The sequence below is a fragment of the Hypanus sabinus genome, chromosome 10 (genome assembly GCF_030144855.1).
Source record: "Hypanus sabinus isolate sHypSab1 chromosome 10, sHypSab1.hap1, whole genome shotgun sequence".
NCBI lineage: Eukaryota > Metazoa > Chordata > Chondrichthyes > Myliobatiformes > Dasyatidae > Hypanus > Hypanus sabinus.
In genome coordinates, this window is record NC_082715.1 from 103,636,189 (window position 1) to 103,657,327 (window position 21,139).

Below are 21,139 nucleotides of genomic sequence, written 5' to 3' on the forward strand. Positions count from 1 at the left end.
TGCTTGTCTAACTAACACACACACACACACACACACACACACACACACACACACACACACACACACACACACACACACACACACACACACACACACACACACACACACACACACACACACACACACACACACACTCTCTCCCTCTCCCTCTCCCCCTCCCCCTCTCTTTCCAGACCGTTCATAGCTGCCATTGGGCAATAGGTACAGCAGTCTGAAATCCCAACACCAGTAGGTTCAATCAATCATGAACCAACCAGCAAAACCCTATTCATTCCAGTTCAGCCACACCATGATCATTTGCATTATGAATTGACTTAGTTTCTTTTTGTTCTAATTGTGTTCTTTCACTTTTATCATAAGACCATAAGAAATTGGAGCAGGAGTAGGCCATCTGGCCTGTCAAGCCTGCTATACTATTCAATACAATCATGGCTGATCTGGCCAGGGACTCGGCTCCAGTTATCAGATTTTTCCTCGTAACCCTCAATTCCCTTGCAATGCAGAAATCTATCCGACTGTGTTTTAAATATATTTAAATTTGACAAAGCCTTGCTGACTATTCCCAATGATGCCTCTCCAAATGTTCATAAATCCTGCCTCTCAGGATCTTCTCCATCAGCTTACCAACCACTGAATTAAGAGTCACTGGTCTGTAATTTCCTGGGCTATCTCTACTTCCTTTTTTGAATAAGGGAACAACATCGGCAATCCTTCGGAGCCTCTCTCATTTCCATTGATAATGCCAAAATCATTGCGAGAGGATCATCAATCTCTTCCCTCACCTCCCACAGTAGCCTGGGTTATATCTCGTCTGGTCCTGGTGACTTAGCCAACTTGATGCTTTCCAAAAGCTCCAGCACATCTTTTTCTTAATGTCTATATGTTCAAGCTTTTCAGTCTGCTGTAAGTCATCCCTACAATTGCCAAGGTCATTTTCCGTAGTGAATACTGAAGTGAAGTACTCCTTACTTTATCATACACACTTTTCCACTATCACAGTTGACTGGTGCTATTCTCTCACATCTTATCCTCTTGCTTTTCACATACTTGTAGAATGCCTTGGGGTTTTCCAGAATCCTGCTCACCAAGGCCTTCTCATGGCCCCTTCTGGCTCTCCTAATTTCATTCTTAAGCTCCTTCCTGCTAGTCTTAAAATCTTTTAGATTTCTATCATTACCTAGTTTTTTATTTTGAACCTTTCATAAGCTTTTCTTCTTGACTAGATTTTCAGCAGCCTTTGTACACCACAGTTCCTGTACCCTAGCATCCTGTGTCATTGGAACATACCTATGCAGAACTCCATGCACATATTCCCTGAGAATTTGCCACATTTCTGCCATACATTTCCCTGAGAGCATCTGTTCCCAATTTACGCTTCCAAATTCCTGCTTGATAGCTTCATATTTCTCCTTACTCCAATTAAACGCTTTCCTAACTTGTGTGTTCCTACCCCTCTCCAGTGCTATGGTAAATCAGATAGAATTGTGATCACTATCTCCAAAATGCTCTCCCACTGAGAGACCTGACACCTGACCATGTTCAATTCCGAATACCATATCAAGTACAGTGTCTCCTCTTATAGGCTTATACTGTGTCAGGAAACCTTCCTGAACTCACCTAACAAACTGCTCTCCATCTAAACCCCTCACTCTAGGGAGATACCAATCGATATTTGGGAAATTAAAATCTCACATGCCTCCACTTCTTTTGCCTCCTTCCCTGACCTTTCAGAAACATCTAAAAACTGGCATTCCAGGTAGTCACTTCTGCCCCTGAGCCATCCAAGTCTCTGTAATGGCCACAACATCATAGCTCCAAGTACTGATCCACACTCTTAAGCTCATCCACTTTGTTCATAATGCTTCTTGCACTAAAATAGACACAGTTCATACCATCAGTCTGAGCGCATTCCTTCTCTATCACCTGCCCATCCTCCTTATCACACAATCTACAAGTTTTCTCTATTTTTTCTCTATTTTCCCTTCCTCCTTCTCTTCAGTTTGGTTCCAACACTTACACCCCCCCCCCCCCCAATTGCTGTAGCTAACCTCCCTGTCAGGACATTGCCCTCCCCAGATTCAAGTGCAACCCATCCTTTCTGTACAGGTCACGCCTGCCCCAAAAGAGGTCCCAATGATCCAGAAATTTGAATCCCTGCCCCCTCCTCCAATCTCTCAGACACGCATTTATTCTCCATCTCACTCTATTGCTATACTCACTGTTGCATGGCACAAGCAGTAATCCCGAGATTACTACCTTCAAGGTCTTGCTTCTCAGCTTCTTTCCTAGCTCCCTGTAGTCTGTTTTCAGGATCTCCTCCCTTTTCCAACCTATGTCGTTGGTACCAATATGTACCATGACCTCTGGCTGTTCACCTTCCCACCAGGATATCGTGGACACAATCAGAAACATCCCGGACCCTGGCACCTGGGAGGCAAACTACTATGCGTGTTTCTTTCCTGCATTCGCAGAATCATCTGTCTGACCCCCTAACTATACAGTCCCCTATCATTGCTGCCATCCTCTTCTTTTCCCTACCCTTCTGAGCTACAGAGCCAGACTCTGTGCCAGAGGCACGGCCACTGTTGCTTCCCCCAGGTAGGTCACCCAACCCAACAGTACTCAAACTTATTGTTAAGGGGGACAGCCACAGGGGTACTCTCTAGTATCTGACTCTTGCCCTTCCTTCTCCTGACTGTTACCACTTATCTGTCTCTCGAGGCCCTGGTGACTACTTGCCTATAGCTCCTCTCTATCACTTCCTCACTTGCCCTGACCAGGTGAAGGTCATTGAGCTGTATCTCCAGTTCCCTAATGTGGTCCCTAAGGAGCTGCAGCTTGACGCACTTGGCACAGATCTGGTTGTTCGTGATGCTGGGAGTCTCCCGGACATCGCACATCTGTCACCCAGTACAAAACACCGGCCTCACAGATATACTTCCTGTTTCTATTCTACACAAGTAATTTGCCTCGTCTCGACCTGTTATTGCCAAAGCCTCCCTACTCTGTCTACTTCTACTCTGATGCCTGTTCCTCTGTCTATTATTGTGACTTAGATCTTTATCTAAGTATCAATAATAGATAGACCTAATCTGCCTAAACTAATAACACACAAACATTCGTACTTGTCAATACTGAGTACACCATTTAAACAAGCCAGAGACTTGGATTTTCAAGGGGTAGGCTTTCGATGTTTTTGAAAGGACAGGGAGGGAGGCAAAAGAGGTGGCGGTGTGGTACTATTGATCAGATAGTGTCACAACTGCAGAAAAGGAGGAAGACATGGAGGGATGGTCTACGGAGATTCTGTGGGTGGAAGTTAGGAACAGGAAGGGGTCAATAACTGAGTGTATTTTGTAGACCAACCAAGAGAAACAGGGACATCATGGAGTAGGTAGGGTAGATCTGGTATTGGGAAATGAACCTGGTCAGGTGTCGTATCTCTCAATGGGAGAGCATTGTGGAGATAGTGATCACAATTCTATCTATCTATCTCCTTTACCATAGCATTGGAGAGCGATAGGAACAGACAAGTTAGGAAAATGTTTAATTGGAGTAAGGGAAATTATGAGGCTATCAGGCAGGAACTTGGATGCATAAATTGGGAACAGATGTTCTCAGGGAAATGTACGGCAGAAATGTGGCAAATGTTCAGGGGATATTTGTGTGGAGTTCTGTATAAGTATGTTCCCATGAGACAGGTAGTGGATAGGAACCGTGGTGTACAAAGGCTGTTGTAAATATAGTCAAGAAGAAAAGAAGAGCTTACAAGAGGTTCAAATAACTAGTTAATGATACAGATCTGGAAGATTATAAGGCTAGCAGGAAGGAGCTTAAGAATGAAATTAGGAGAGCCAGAAGAGGCCATGAGAAGGCAGGTTGTGCCTTATGAGCCTGATTGAATTTTTTGAGGATGTGACTAAACACATTGATGAAGGTAGAGCAGTCGATGTAGTGTATATGGATTTTAACGAGGCATTTGACAAGGTACCCCATGCGAGGCTTATTAAGAAAGTAAGGAGGCATGGGATCCAAGGGGACATTGCTTTGTGGATCCAGAAATGGCTTGCCCACAGAAGGCAAAGAGTGGTTTTAGATGGGTCATATTCTGAATGGAAATCAGTGACCATTGGTGTGCCTCAGGGATCTGTTCTGGGACCCCTGCTCTTTGTGATTTTTATGAATGACCTGGATGAGTAAGTGGAGGGATGGCTTAGTAAATTTGCTGATGACACAAAGGTTGGGGGTTTTGTAGATAGTGTGGAGGGCTGTCAGAGGTTACAGCGGGATATTGATAGGATGCAAAACTGGACTAAGATGTGGCAGATGAAGTTCAACCCAGGTAAGTGTGAGGTGGTTCATTTTGGTAGGTCAAATATGATGACAGAATATAATATTACTAGTAAGATTCTTGGCAGTGTGGAGGATCAGAGGGATCTTGGGGTCCAAGTCCATAGGACACTCAAGGCTGCTGCGCAGGTTGACTCTGTGGTTAAGAAGGCATACAGTGCATTGGCCTTCATCAGTCGTGGGATTGAGTTTAATAGATGAGAGTAACGTTGCAGCTATATAGGACCCTGGTCAGACCCCACTTGGAGTTCTGTGCTCAGTTCTGCTCGCCTCACTACAGGAATGATGTGGAAACCACAGAAAGGGTGCAGAGGAGATTTACAATGATGTTGCCTGATTTGGGGAGCATGTCTTATAAGAATAGGAGGAGTGAACTCGGCCTTTCTCCTTGGAGTGTCGGATGATGAGAGGTGACCTGATAGAGGTGTATAAGATGATGAGAGGTATCGATCGTGTGGATAATCAGAGGCTTTTTCCCAGGGCTGAAGTGGCTAGCACGAGAGGGCATAGTTTTAAGATGTTTGGAAGTAGGTACAGAGCAGATGTTGGGGCTAATTTTTTTTTTATGCAGAGTGTGGTGAGTGTGTGGAATGGGCTGCCGTTGATGGTGGTGGAGTTGGATAGAATAGGGTCTTTTAAGAGTCTTCTGGACCAGTACATCGAGCTCAGAAAAATAGAGGGTTATGGGTAACCCTAGGTAGTTTCTATGTAAGGACATATTTGGCACAGCTTTGTGAGCCAAAGGGCCTCTATTGTGCTGTAGGTTTTCTGTGTTTCTAAGTTCAAAAAATGTATGTGAACCTCTGGGCTAATGCCTTCTACAAAAGCTTTTTGGAGTCAGGTGCTCCAATCAGTGAGATGAGTTTGGAGGTGTGAGTTGTAGAGGTGCTTGCCTGTATCTAGAGATACCGGCCACGTGACAGATGCACTGCCACCTGGCTGGTTGGAGGACACACCACATGCCAATCAACATTTGGTCCCTCCCAACTAATCAATGCACACCTAAATTATTGGTCACCTTAATTAGATTAGCGTGCCCAGCCCCATGCTATAAAAGGTGAGACTTGTCCCTGGCTCACTCTCTCTTACAGACCACCTCATTGAAGGTAAGTGCATTGATTTATGTTTGGGAAGGTCTATCGTTTGTCCTGGTAAGGGAGCGGCAGCTATCCAAGGTCAAGGGGGATAGCTGTCATAGTGCTTTTCCCTTGTTCTTTGTTTGTGTAACCGTACCCTGTCCCCACACAGCTTCCTGTGTATTGTAGTTGCTTGTGTTGACCCGACTTCCCCTTGTAAATAATTTTCTTATTATTAAAACTGTGTGTGTCCAGGCCTCTACTATTGAGTTATTTTCCATCACAACATTGCCCTCTTAAAGAGAGACAGTTTACTGACAGAGCCTGCTGTTCTCAAGAAAGATATGTTATGTGCACCATTGCTTGATCAAAACAACTTTCAGAGGACATGAGAAGAAGGATTGTAGAGGTGCGTGAAGCTGGAGAAGACCACAAAAGCATTTCTAAAGACCTGAGTATTCAGGAGACCACACAAAGAGAAATTGTCTACAAATGGAGGCAATTCAGTATTGTTACTTCACTCCTTCGGTGGGTGTCCTGCAAAGATCACGCAAAGAACACAAAATGCAATGCTGAAGAAAGTAAAAAGAACCCAAGGGTAACAGCAAAAGACCTGCAGAAATCTCTAGAAATTGCTGAAGTCTATGTTCATGCATCCACTTTAAGAAAAACACTGAACAAGAATGGTGTTCATGGAAGGACACCAGAGAGGAAACCACTGCTCTCCAAAAAAAAATCCTTACTGCACATCTTAAGTTCGCAAAAAGACCACCTGGACATTCCACAATGCCTCTGGGACAATGTTTTGTGGACAGATGAGACAAAAGTTGAACTTCCTGGCAAAAGTGCACTCGTCTGTGTTTGTACACCAATACAAAACTTCATCCCAATTGTGAAGTGTGGTGGAAGGAACATCATGGTTTGGGGCTGCTTTGCTGAGCAGGGCCTGGACGGCTTGCAATCAGTAAGGGAAAAATGAATCCAATATTGTATCAATACATTTTGCAGGAGTACTGGTCCATTGCCTGAAGCTTAATAGAAATTGGATGATGCAACAAGACAATGATCTGAAACATGAGTAAATCAACAACAGAATGGGTTAAAAAAAAAGAAAATCCGTGTTTTGGAATAGCCAATTGAGAGTCCAGACCTTTACCCATTTGAGATGCTGTGGCATGACCTGAAGTGGGCTGTTCATGCAATGTATCCCAAAAATATTGATGAACTGAAACAGTTTAGTGCGGAGGAATGGTCTAAAATTCCTCATTGCCATTCTTCAAGTCTGATCAGTTGCTGCAGGAAATGTTTGGCTGAGGTTATTGCTGCTAAAGGAGGTTCTACCACTTATTAAATACAGGGTTCATATACTTTCTCCAGCCTGGACTGTGACAGCCTGGAATGTTCCATAAAGACATTTAAAAAAAAAATAAAATTGTTTGTGTTATTAGTTCAGGCAGCTTGTGATTTAGATGAAGATCTGATCATATTTTGAGTAATTATGTAGAAAACCGGAGGGTAATTACAAAGTATTCACAAACTTTATCTTGCAACTGTGCGCTCCTTTGTGCCAAGAGTTTATATAGGAATTGGCCACTTTAATTTTTGTAGTATAACCATAGGTTAATAATTTGAATAATTGTGAACAAAAAGGATATTATACATAAAATGCTGGAGGAACTCAGCAGGCCAGGCAGCATCTATGGAAAAGAGTACAGTTGACGCTTCAGGCCAAAACCCCTTCTGCAGGACTATAGGAAAAAGGACTGAGGAATAGATTTAAAAATTGAGGGGAGGGAAGAAAGAGACACATGGTGATAGCTGAAACCTGAGGGGGAAGGGATGAAGTAAAGAACTGGAAAGTTGATTGGTGAAAGAGACAGAAGGCCATGGAAAAAAGAAAAGGGGGGAGGGAGCACCAGAGGGAGGCAATGGGCAGGCAAGGAGATGAGGTAAGAGAGGAAAAGGGGATGGGAAATGGTGAAGGGGTGGGGGGGGGGGGGGGGGCATTACCGGAAATACGAGAAATCGATGTTCATGCTATCAGGTTGGAGGCTACCCAAATGTTGTTCGTCCAACCTAAGTGTAGCCTCATCATGACAGTGGAGGAGGTCATGCATGGACATATAGGAAAACCCTGGGTATGTGAAGTAAAATTAAAATGTGTGCCCACTGGGAGATCCTGCTTTTTCTGGCAGATAAAGCATAGGTCCTGAACGAAGCGGTCTCCCAATCTATGTCAGATCTCACCAATATGCAGGAGGCCACACCGGGAGCACCGGACACAGTAAATGACCCCAGCAGACTCACAGGTGAAGTGTCTCACCTGGAGTAGTAAGGGAGAAGATGAAGGGGCATTTGTAGCACTTGTTCTGCTTGCAAGGATAAGTGTCAGAAGGGAGATCGGTGGGAAGGGACAAATGCACATGGGAGTCATGTAGGGAGCGATCCCTGTGTAAAGCAGAAACTGGGGGAGGGGGGAGAATATGTGCTTGGTGCGTCGTCCAGTTGGAGGTGGCAGAAGTTTTGGAGAATTATGTGCTGGACACAGAGGCTGGAGGGGTGGTAGGTGAGGATAAGAGGAACTCTTTCCCTGGTTGGTGGTGGGAGGATGGGGCAAGAGCAGGCGTCCCTGAAATGGAAGAGATGTGGTTGAGGACACCAATGATGCAGAGGAAGGGAAGCCCTCCCTTTGAAAAAGGAGGACATCTCCTTCACTCTAGAACGAAAAGCCTCATCCTGAGAACAGATGTGGAAAAGACTGAGGAATTGAGAGAAGGGGATGGCGTTTTTACAAGTAACAGGGTGGGAAGATGTATAATCCAGGTAGCTGTGAGAGTCCATATGCTTATAATAGATATCAGTGGATATGCTGTCTCCAGAGATAGACAGTGAGACTGAGAAAGGGGAGGGTAGTGTTGGAAATAGACCAGGTAAATATGAGAGTAGGTTGGAAGTTGGAGGCAAAGTGGATGAAGTTGATGAGTTCAGATGATATGGTTGCAGAAAGCAGCATCAATGCAGTTGTCGCTGTAGCGTAGGAAGAGTGCAGGTCAGTCACCAGTGTAGGCTTGGAACATAGACTGTTCCATGTTGCTGACAAACAGGCAGACATGGCTGGGACCCATACAGGTGCATTTTCAGATTCAGATTCAGTTTATTGTCATTTAGAAACCACAAATGCAATGCAGTTAGAAAACTAGACAACGTTCTCCAGAATGATATCATAAAGAAAGCACACAACAAAACAGACCACACAAGGAAAACCACATAACGTTTGGTAATCCCCAGTCCAGAGTCCGGAGAGGCTGCTGCGTGCTATATGTGTTGCTCAGATTTCCAACATCTGCAGATTTTCTCTTGTTTTATTGTACTGCGTTTCATCCTTAACACCATATTGGTGTTGATGAGGATACATGACAGATACATCAGAATTATCTTAAAAATCAGAGATTACATTAAGCAAAAGTAATTTCTGAAGTTAGTTGATTGGGAAGTAACCTAATTAGTATTTTTTAAATATAAATAGGTTTGTTTGTGTCAAATAGACTTAAATTATTTCTCATGAAAAGAAAATACTATTTTAAATTGTAGCTAAAGCATGGAATCATAGAAAAATACAGCACTCAAATAGGCCACTTAGCCCATCTAGTCCATGCTGAGACATGTAAACTGCCTACTCCCATCAAGCTGCACTGGGACCATAGGCCTCCATACCCTTACCATCCATGAATCTATGCAAACTTCTCTTAAATGTTGTGATCAAGCTCGCATGCACCACTTATGTTGGCAGCTCATTCCACACACTCTCATGACCCTCTGTGTGAATAAGTTTTGCCTCGTGTTCCCCTTAAAGTTTTCATCTTTCCCCCTTAACCCATGACCTCATGTTGTAGTTACACCCAACCTCAGTAGAAAAGACCTGTTTGCATTTACCCTATCTGTACCCCAAAGAATTTTGTATACCTCCGTCAAATCTCCCCTCAGTCTTCTATGTTTGAAGGAAGGAAGTGCTAATCTATTCAATCTTTCCTTATCACTCAGGTCAGCCAGTGTTAGGAACGTCCTTGTAAATTTTTGCTGTACTCTTTCAAACTTAATTGCATCTTCCCTGTAAGTAGGTGACCAAAACTGCACACGGTACTCCAAATCAGGCATCACCAATGTCTTGTACAATATCAGCATAACATCCCATCTGCTGTACTCAATAATTTGCTTTATGAAGTCCAGTGTGCCAAAAGCTTTCTTTACGGCACTATCAACCTGTGACACCACATTCAATGAATTATGGACCTATATTCCCTTTGTTCTACCACCACTCACTGTATAATTCCTATCCTGGTTGGTCCTAACAAAGTGCAACACTTCATACTTGTCTATATTAAATTCCGTCTGCCACTTTTCAGCCCATTTTTCCAGATGGTCCAGATCCACTGCAACCCATGATAGTCTTCTTTGCTGTCCACTACAGCCCCCAGTCTTTTTTTATCCTCAAATTTGCTGAGCCAGTTAACCACATTATCATCCAGATCACTGACATAGATGTCAAACAACAATGGACCCATTACCGATCCCTGCAGCACTCCACTCCTCACAGGCCTCCAGTCACAGCAGCAACCATCTACTACCCCTCTCTGGCCTTTCCCATGAAGCCTATGTCTAATCCAGTTTATGCCTCATCTTTGAATGCTGAGCGACTGGCCTTTCTGACCAACCTCCCATGTGGGACCTTGTCAAATGCCTTGCTGACACCATTCATTGCCTTCCCTTCATTAACTTTCCAGGTATCTTCCTCGAAAAACTTTACAAGATTGGCTAGGCATTACTGACAAAGCACAAAACCATGCTGACTATCCTTAATCAGGCCATATCTATCCAGATACTCATATATCCAGTCCCTTGGCATATCATTCAGTAACTAATGTCAGGCTCAACAGCCTATAAGTTCCTGGTTTATTTTTTTTTAGAGCCTTTTATAAACAGCGGAACAATGGCTATCCTCCAATTTCTCACCTATCACTAAGGATCATTTAAATAACTCTGCTAGGGTCTCTGCAATTTCTGTACTTTCCTCCCGCAGGATCTGGAAGAACACCTTACCAACCCTGTCGATTTATCCACCCTAATTTGCCTCAGGTCAGCAAAAGCCTCCTCTGTAATCTGTATAGAGTCTATGAAGTTGATGTCATTTTGCCTTGCTTCTATTGACTCTGTGTCCGTCTTCTGAGTAAATACAGATGCAAAAAATTAATTTAAGATCTTCCCTGTCTCTTTTGGCTCCATCCATGGATTACCATTCTGATCTTCCAATTTTGTCCCTTAAATCCTTTCGCTTTTAATGTATCTGTAGACTCCCACAGGATTCTCCTTTACCTTGTCTACTAAGGCAACCTCATGCCTTAATTTAGCCCTCCTGATTTCTTTCTTAAGTGTTCGCTTGCATTTTTTATACTTCATAAGCACCTCATTTGTTCCTACCTGCCTATCCCTGCAAGTTCACCACCTTCTTTCCCTCTTAACCAGTGCTTCAATATCTCTCGAAAACCAAGGTTCCCTAAACCTGTTGTTTTTACCTGACAGGCACACATAAGCTTTGTACTTTAGAAAATTTTATTTTTCAAGGCCTTCAATTTACCAAGTACACCTTTACCGGAGAATAGCCTGTTCCAATCCACACTTGGCAGATCCTTTCTGATACCATCAACGTTGGCCTTTCTCCAATTTAGCTCAACCAGCTAGACCTATCTTTTTGCCTATTTACTTTGAAACTAATGACACCCTGATCACTAGATACAAAGTGTTCACCTACACAAACTTTTCTCATCTGCCTTGTCTCATTCCCTAATTGCAAATCAAGTTTTGCACACCCTCCTGTTGAGACTTCTTCATACTGATTAAGGAGGCTTTCCTGATCACACTTGACAAACTCTGTCCCATCTAGTTCTTTTATGGAAAGTTAAAATCACCTTTATAACAACATTATGTTTCATGCAACAGTCTGCGATCTCTCCACAGATTTGTTCCTCTAGATCATTTGGCTGTTGGGTAGTCTGTAATATAGCCCCATTAACATAGTCATGCCTTTTTATTACTCAGTTCCACCTGTAATGCCTCACTAGATGAGTTCTACAGTCTGTCCTGACAGAGTGCTACTGTGACATTTTCCTTAACTAGTAACGCCACACCTCTTCCTTTAATCCCTCCCACTCTGTCACGTCTAAAACAATCGAACCCTAGAATACTGAGCTGCCAGTCCTACCTCTCCAATAACCAAGTCTCACTAATGGCTACAATATCATAATGTTGATCCATGCCCTGAGCTCATCTGTCTTTCTTGCAATACTCCTTGCATTGAAATATACACAGCCCACGACTTTAGTGCCACGATACTCAAACTTGTGATTCCTGACTTTGTGGAAGCAAATGTTAAGCATTCGGACAACCTCTCCACCATCTGTTCAAGGATTCTGGTTTAAATGCCCTCCTCATGCAGTTATAGCAAACCTTTCCATTAGGATATAGGCCTCCTTCCAGTTCAGGTGCAAACCTTCTCTTCTGTACAGATCCCACCTTCCCTGGGAGAGAACCCAATGATCCAAAAGTCTTATGACTTCTCTCCTATGCCAACTCCTTAGCTATGTGTTAAACTGTATAATCTTCCTATTTCGAGCCTCACTAGCACTTGACACCAGTAGCAATCCTGAGATCACAACCGTGGAGGTCCTGCCCTTTAACTTAGTACCAATTCCCTGAACATACTTTGCAGAACCTTGTCACTCTTCCTTCCTACGTCATTGGTACTACATGGACCATGACCTTTGGTTGAGGACTCAATCCAAAATATTCTGAGCCCTGGCATCTGAGAGGCAACATACCATCCAGGAATCTCATTGTTGTTCACAGAATCTCCTTTCTATTCCCCTCACTAAACTATCCCCTATCACCACAGCTTACCCTTTCTCTTCCCTGCCCCCCCCCCCCCAACTTCACTTGTGAGTTACAGTGTCAGAGACCTGACTGCTGTGGCTTTCCTCTGCTAGTTCATCCCCCCCACCCCAAACAATATCCAAGGTGTTGAGGGGGATGGCCTTTTTGTAGTCTACATTGGCTGTTTTAACCATTTTCCCCTTCCTGACTGACACCAAATTTCCTGTGTCCTGCACCTTGAGTGTTCTACCTCTGTATGTCCTGTCTATCACTCCTTCAGCCTGCCGAATGATTTGGAGTTCGTCCAGTTCAAGCTCCAACTCTAATATTAAAGTGGAGTGCTAGAAGCGGCAGCTGGATGCACTTCATGCAGGTTTAGTCATCCGGGACACTGGATGTCTCCCTGCCTTCCCCCATCCAAAAAGAGAAGCAGTCCACTATTCTGCCCAGTTTTGTTGCTAACTGAACAACTAGAAAAAAAGGAAAAAAATAATAAACAATGGGGGAGAAAAAAAAACTCTACCTGCAGCCTTTTTTGCCTTCTCTGACTGAAGTCTCGAAGAGCTAAAGCCTCAAAAATATCTCTCTTAATCAGGCCGCTCCACTTGCCCCTGTCTTGCTTTAATAATATTGATTGGCTGCTGCTCAAAGCACCAAACTGCCATGAGCTGCTGCCTTTCCTACTCAATCGGCGAACCTGAGTGAACTACGTCTCCTCAGGTTTCCAATCTCTGACTGGGTACTGCTCAAAGTTTCAGACCGCCGCGGGTCATTACTTTTTCTGCTCAGTCGGCGAACTTGAGTGAACTACATCTTAAGCTTCCAAACTCTGATTGGAATTTTGTAATTAAATAAGGAAGCAGTTTTTCACACCATTAATTATGGGAATCTCTATTTGCATTTCCTTTTGGTTTAAGATGCTGAGTCATTTGAAACTTTCAAGATAGGATGAATAAATTTTGAAATGATATGATACCAAAGGATATGGATTAAAAAGTAGGGTGAACTGCACAGAGTGTGGATCATCCACTATTTAATTAAACCAGTAGTTTACCTCATTTTTGTGTTCCTGTCAAATACAAGAATGTACTGTTCCACTTTATCCAATGGAAATGTTTATTTATTTTGCAGGCACAGAGGTCCTTAATGCCTTTTTAAATTTTATTTACAGTATTCACTTTTTTAGTAAGTGCTTTGCCTATAGTTTTGTTCTCACATGAGAAGTTTTGATCTAACTTTAAATTAGCAATCATATTCATGGTAATAGCATCAAAATCAACAAAAGTTTTAAACTTCTAGATCTCAGTTCATCATTAATTAATATTTGGTAAAATATGCATCCAGCAGTCATGATTAGATGATAACGTTTTGGGAATAAGGTGAAACCAAGTGCTTAAAATAATCATTGGGCAAATCATAATTATATGATGATTTAGTAGTGATGTAATATAAGCTGTGAAGTATCTTGACACTGTCAAAAACAGATCAAATTTAGAGGCTCATTATTTGCTAGAATTTTCACCAAAACATGTTATTTTTGCACATGCATGACCCAGAATTATATTAAGAAAGTAAAAGTTGGTGTTCTTTTAAATTTAGCAGAAATTTCTGGCAACGGCACCATACACTAATACTTTGCTATAAATGTTTGCAGAAAGTGTTAATGAAGCTGAGAAAACCCAGGATAACAGCAACAATTTGGTCTTCAGGAAAAATTATATGCACTGGAGCTACAAGGTAAGAAATTAGGTTACATCAAAACTGAAGATAAAAACAATCCTATTATAAACAGCCTCTTGCAAGAGGTCAGTTACCCAGTTTTATCTCAAGGAAGTACGGACACATGTTAGCATAGTGGTTGGATTAGCATGGTAACGTAGTGGTTAGCACAGTGCTTTACAGTACAGGAGACTAGGGTTTGATTCCTGCTGCTTCCTCTAAGGAGTTTGTATGTTCACCTCTTGACCATGTGGATTTTCTCCCACAGTCCAAGGACGTATCAGTTGATTGGATAATTTGTCATTGTAAATTAACCTTTGATTAGGCTCGGATTAAATTGGGGGATTGCTGAGCGACGTGGCTCAAAGGGCTTAAAGACTCGACTCTATAGACTCTAAAGGCCTGTATCTCAAATAAATAGTATGATCAGTTTCAACTTATAAATCCTGATCCCAGTGTCCATGTTCTTTAAGCATTATAATTCATCCCAGTATTTTCCCATAAGACTATGTTGATGCCATTATTTCATCCAGCAAAAAAATAGTATCTGTGGTGTTTATTCAAACGAGATATAGGCTAAACCTGAATTTAATCATGCTAAATATACCAAATTATTTGCAGTGTTTACTGTTTTACATATACTCTCAAGTAGTCCTTGAATGTTTTTTTAAGTAAACCCCCAGTTTTAGTTTCATCAGGACCACCCATCTTCAAGATTAAAGGTTTAGTCCAACTGAACTCTTTAGGAATAGATTCTAAAATTCTCCACCAACTAGTCATACATCACAGATGAAAGATGGTAGTGATTGTTGGAAATCAATTATTCCAATTCCAGGATGTTACTGCACTTATTTCTCATGTTGTGTTTTGGAGCTATCAAGTTAACTCCTTCATTTGTCCATCCTAAGAACAGAAGTGAAGATGTTTATTGATGTCCAATTATATTTGCAAGTCCTCAGGAAATGAAATAACCCAAGTTTGAATGAACAGAGAAGCAGGAGTAGAAATTTCAGCCAGTGATGTCTCTTATAAGACAGAATTGAATCTATCTGATTGAATTTTTTGAGGATGTGACTAAACACATTGATGAAGGTAGAGCAGTAGATGTAGTCTATATAGATTTCAGCAATGCACTTGATAAGGTACCCCATGCAAGACTTATTGAGAAAGTAAGGAGGCATGGGATTCAAGGGGACCTTGCTTTGTGGATCCAGACAAACACGAGGAAATCTGCAGATGCTGGAAATTCAAGCAGCACACACAAAATGCTGGTGGAACACAGCAGGCCAGGCAGCATCTATAGGAGAAGCACTGTCAACGCTTAAAAGTTAGTCCTGACGAAGGGTCTCGGCCCAAAACGTTGATAGTGCTTCTCCTATAGATGCTGCCTGGCCTGCTGTGTTCCACCAGCATTTTGTGTGTGTTGTGGATCCGGAATTGGCTTGCTCACAGAAAGCAACGAGTGGTTGTAGACGGGTCATATTCTGCATGGAGGTCGGTCACCAGTGGTGTACCTCAGGTATCTGTTCTGGGACCCCTTCTCTTTGTGATTTTTATGAATGACCTGGATGAGTAAGTGGAGGGATGGGTTAGTAAAGTTGCTGATGACTGAAAGGTTGGAGGTGTTGTGGATAGTGTGGAGGGCTGTCAGAGGTTATAGCGGGACATGGATAGGATGCAAAGCTGGGCTGAGCAGTGGCAAATGGAGTTTAACCTAGGTAAGTGTGAAGTGGTTCATTTTGGTAGGCCAAATATAGTATTATTGGTAAGACTCTTGGCATTGTGGAGGATCAGAGGGATCTTGGGGTCCGAGTCCATTGGACATCCAAAGCTGCTGTGCATGTTGACTGTGTAGTTAAGAAGGCATACGATTGATTTCAAGAGCTGAGAGGTAATGTTAATGCTATATAGGACCCTGGTCAGACCCCACTTGGAGTACTGTGCTCAGTTCTGGTCACCTCACTACAGGAAGGATGTGGAAACCATAGAAAGGGTGCAGAGGAGATTTACAAGGATTTTGCCTGAATTGGGGATCATGCCTTATGAGAATAGGTTGAGTGAACTTGGCCTTATTCCTTGGGGCGACAGAGGATGAGAGGTGACCTGATAGGGGTGTTAAAGATGATGAGAGGCATTGGTCATGTGGATAGTCAGAGGCTTTTTCCCAGGGCTGAAATAGCTAACATGAGAGGGCACAGTTTTAAGGTGTTTGGAAGTAGATACAGAGGAGACGTTGGGGGGAAGTTTTTTTACGCAGAGTGATGAATGCGTGTAATGGGCTGCTGGCAAAGGTCGTAGAGGCAGATATGATAGGGTCTTTTAAGAGACTCCTGGATAGGTACATGGAGCTTAGAAAAATAGAGGACTATGGGTAACCCTAGGTAATTTCTAAGGTAAGTTCATGTTTGGCACAGCATTTTGGGACGAAGGGCCTGTATTGTGCTGTAGGTTTTCTATGTTTCTATCTGACTCACATTCATTGGCATTGCCATGAGTGAGTCCTCCTGCATACATCCACGGAGATTAACATTGAGCAGAAAACTAATCGGAATGTCCACTGAATACTGTAGCTAGAAGAGGCTGAATATCCTTTGGCAATCTTCCTGTTTTCTCAAAGCCTTTCTATCCTGCAAGTGTCTATGGTGAGATGGAATACAGTGCTTTAAACTGTACTTGTTTAGTTCCAACAGTACTGAAGTTGCTCCACACCATCTGGGGCAAAGTCATCCCCTTTATTCACATTCCCTCTATCACTCACTGGCTAGCCCAGCATGATTTCAATTAGTACTTAATCAAAGTGATTATAGTTACTCACCAAATCTACCTTAGCAATATCTTTCAAACTTGTAACCAATACAATCCAGGTTACGAATAGCAGGGGCTTGAAACACCACCACCTGCAAGTATCCCATTAAGTCACACACTATAAAGACTTAGAAGTACCATTGTTCCTTTATTGTCAAATTTTGGAACCACCTACCCAACAGATTTGACGCTGCTAATACCTACATAAGGGTAAATAGGATTAGGCTTTAAATACAGTCGTTGATAGTGATGCTCAGATCACCTATGACAAAAATATTTCTGGAGTTATACATAGAGTAGCATATTTTCCTCCCTGATGTTCATGAAAAATCTAGTGGTTTTATGCTGTACATTATACAAAAAAATCACATGTTATGTACTTAATTGAATGTAAGTATTTTTCTATTTAATTGAATTTAAAATATCTCGCCACTCTGATGGGTTTGAAGTCCACTTCTTAGTGCAGTAAAGTATATTAAGGTTCTAGGATAATATGTGAACTAGGTGAGGTGTGTGGAGTTTGAGTTCAAAACTTTTTAACATCATGCCCAGTGGATCAACAAATCCTGCCTCCCCAAGATTTTTTAAGTATTTGTCAAATACTGACATGTTTGCCTGGAAAAACATACATTAGCATTCTGAGGAGAACAACTTGGTCATGAGAGTACATTAAGTTTTTTAGTAGTTCAGTTTGAGATAGGATTTTCAATTCTGACATATTTTAAATTGTAGGTATTTAGAATTTAGTTAATGTACATACAGTACATTCCTCTTAGCAGACTCCCAGTGTTGGGAACAGAGGGTAGAATCAGTGTTAATGAGGATATAAAGAATGTAACTTATTTTCTTCTGAATGGATACAAAAGGCGGTGTCACAACTTGATGTCAGTTTTTTATTAATGGTAATTAGGTGGTCAGCCATTTGTTGTGTATTTGTTCATTTCATTATCAAGAACAATTGCTATCTGATAATAAATTGGAGCTGTAATGTGCCGTACAATCTTTTTATATAAATCACAATTTAGTGAAGAAGAAGCAAAAACTGGAGCTCGGAGACTAGCCCGTCTTCTGCAGAAACTGGGTTTTCAGGTAACTCTTCATTTACTCTGTTAAATATAGATCTAATTCCTGATCATTATTATTCATTTCAGTTGATAGTTTGGATTTTTGAGTTGGTCAGTTAGAGTTCAAATCTTAATCTCTAATATCAGAACAAAGTAGATGCAAGTTGTAATGCTTGCTAGCATTTGAGTTATTGCATTGGTCATAGTTTATTTTTGCCGACGTTTGGCTTACATGTTAAGATAGTTATTTGCTTTCTTATTAAGGATGGTCAATAAATGCTGCCCTTGTCAGCAGTGTCCATATCTATCAAAACAAAAACAATAGATATACTACTCTGTAGAACATGATGAACTTGAAACATGCAAACAAATAACTATTTTTAATAAGTTTTGTATGTGCCAAATATTCCTTAGATGTTCAAATGGAATTTATTTTTTGGTCATTTGGATACTAAAGGACATACAGCAATGCAGCATAGAAACAGGTTTTCCATCCTACTGAATCCACACTAATCATTAACTAATCATACACTGATCATCTGTCAACTTTCAATACCCCCATACTTTGTCATCAACAGTGCAAAGATTCTAGTATGCACATACACAGTAGGGGCAATTTACAGTGGCCAGTACCTACCAACTTGCATGTCTTTGGAAGTGGTGGAAACCGGAGCATCTGGGGGGAACCAAGGTGATTATACAAACTTTTGTAGATAGATCGTGCAAACACCACACAGAGAGCACCAAGTTCTAGAGGCAGCAGCCTACCGGCTGTGCCACTGTTTCTCTTCCTGCTAGGACATGATTAAATAACAAAATGAAATCATTTAAGTTAAACAAGCAGGCAAGTATTGAGGCTTAATTGTGATTCCTTGGGTTAGAAAAAATACTTTTTATACAAACATTGAATATTTGTAAAGTGATATGTTCATATTTATAAGAAGCATGATCCTTTGAATTTTCTTGACTATTACACCTACATTTTCCTACTTGTACTAATACCCCATTTGAAAGTGATTTATTCGGGTGCTTTATACTAGGTCTAAGGTCAGCTTAGCTATTTTTCCCTTTGGCTCCCAGTTTTCCAAGAAACTGCTTGGCCACAAGTGTATCCACAATAGTATAAATATTAACAACAGCAGCATTTTATTTTATTTCACACTTCTTATTTAAAGACAAAAGTTATGGAGTCTATGGGATAGGGAGGAAGGTTGAAATGCAGTAAATGAGATACAAGTCAAACAGATATCTAATAATTACCATGTGTACAAAAAGAAAAGATAAAGAAACAATCATAAATATGGAAAATCAGAACTTTGAAGATGAGAGAAACTGGGAGGAAGAAAGAGGACTAGGGATGATGGAAATATAAGTGTATAGAGCTTCATAAGAGCAGAATGACTGAACCATACAGTGATGGATATATCTGGCAGTAACTCCTCCGTACTAATTACTGCTACTGAAGAAATACTAATGTCTTTATCAATGTGTTTAACGGCATGAAAAAGTGCATTTGGATTTGGTGTAATTGGCTTCCTTGGATCAGAGGTCTTGCTTCAAAAGAAAATGAGATCTATCTACATGACTTGAAACCCTACAAAATAAAACAGTGGGTGCATGGAAAGAATGCATGAGATCCAACGGGCAGCATGGATTCTTAAGCACTGTCAAAACCATTAACAGCTCAAACTGCCCACATCACAAGGAGACAAAAATAGAAGAGAGCCTATCAAAGACAGAGAGGCAGACATAGCACATAAGGCTATAAGACATAGGAGGATAGTTAGGTCATTCAGACCATCAAGTCTGCTCCCCCATTACATCATGGCTGATTTATTATCTCTCTCGACTCCATTCTGCTGCCTTCTCCCTGTAACCTTCAACATCCTTACTCTACCCATCAACCTCTGTTTTAAGTATATCCAAGGACTTGGCCTCTGCAGCCATCTGTGGCAATGAATTTCACAGACTTACCACCCTTTGGCTAAAGAAATTCATCCGCATCTCTGTTCTAAGTGGACTTTTGTTTATTCTAAGGCTGTGCCCGCTGGTCCTAAACTCAAAAGAGCAGTACAGAAAAGGATCTCCGATCCACAGCATCTATCAAACATGATGCCAAATTAAACAAATCTCTTCTCCCTGCACGTCATCCCTATCCCACTATTCCTTGCACATTCATGTGCCTGTCCAAAGCAGTCTGCTACTGTCATATCTGTTGCCATCACTACTTTTGGCAGCCTGTGTTGGGCACCTAATGCTTTCTGTATGGGGAAATGAAAGGTTGCCCCACACATCTCCATTAAGCTCATGTCCTTTCACCTCCAGCAATGGCCTTAGGAAGAATATTTTGAAGATTCCACACTTATGGCTCTGCTCTTGACCCAAATATAAATGTCTGCATGGCACCCTGTCCAGATCAGCCTTGTCATCACCCAAATGGCCACTGCGTTGGGGAAAAAAAAGCCATAGAACAAATAAAACAACATCAGGGATTATAGAGAAGTTCATACCCTTGCCAAGGTTTTGAACATTAGCACAGAGTAGCTTCATGAGTAACCTCCCCTCCCATACATGATGATGTATACTTCCAGGAGACTTTAAAGTTATCCAGCAAGGATACAAATGTATCTGCAGTATCTATAGAGCATCTCCCTGTTGTCTGCCAGGGTGTCTTCATGAGTATCCTCAACTGCTATCTCTTCAACCTCCAGTGTTATAAGTTGTTCCAAATCAGTTTCCAAAGCGTCTTCTCACAGTGTTATAAATCTCTGGAGTTCTCTGCCACTGCTTGGCAAGATAAAGGTTGCTCAATCTGTTGGGGAGAATACTCAATTGTTTAACTTGTTTGATTGCAAGTTGTTTGATTTCCAATTGACACAAGTCATACCAAAAGTCAGCCAAGTGTACTTGGGTCAATGTGTTGAATAATAAATACCAGCAGTTCACTTATAAATATTATAAGCAAGTTCATGTGGTTAAGAAGTGTATACTTAAAATCCAAGAGGATGACAGCACTTTCCAATATGTACGTCAATAGCTTTGCAAAGAACTTGTCATGAAAGTAGCAGTAGACGTGTAATAACTAAGGCTTCAGGAAAACATTTTTACTTCCTTAAAATAGATTTTAGAACACTACAGCTCAGTACAAGCTGATCTACTCTAAAATCAATCAAACCCTTCCCAAATAGATTTGATCATTGC

General features: G+C 41.6%; 2 protein-coding genes across 9 annotated transcripts in view; one reads left to right on the forward strand and one right to left on the reverse strand.

Annotated features, from left to right (window-relative positions):
• tbpl1 (TBP-like 1) overlaps positions 1–21,139 on the forward strand; it is a 49,781-nt gene that overhangs the window by 23,587 nt on the left and 5,055 nt on the right. For all 8 annotated transcript variants that reach the window (XM_059982454.1, XM_059982455.1, XM_059982457.1 and 5 more), the window contains exons 4-5: positions 14,005–14,087; positions 17,900–17,963. In XM_059982454.1, the coding sequence (XP_059838437.1) occupies positions 14,005–14,087; positions 17,900–17,963 (147 nt within the window). The remainder of the gene's footprint in view (positions 1–14,004; positions 14,088–17,899; positions 17,964–21,139) is intronic.
• The window catches only part of slc2a12 (solute carrier family 2 member 12), an 87,046-nt gene that overhangs the window by 2,393 nt on the left and 63,514 nt on the right, over positions 1–21,139 (reverse strand). The gene's annotated exons all lie outside the window — the stretch shown is intronic.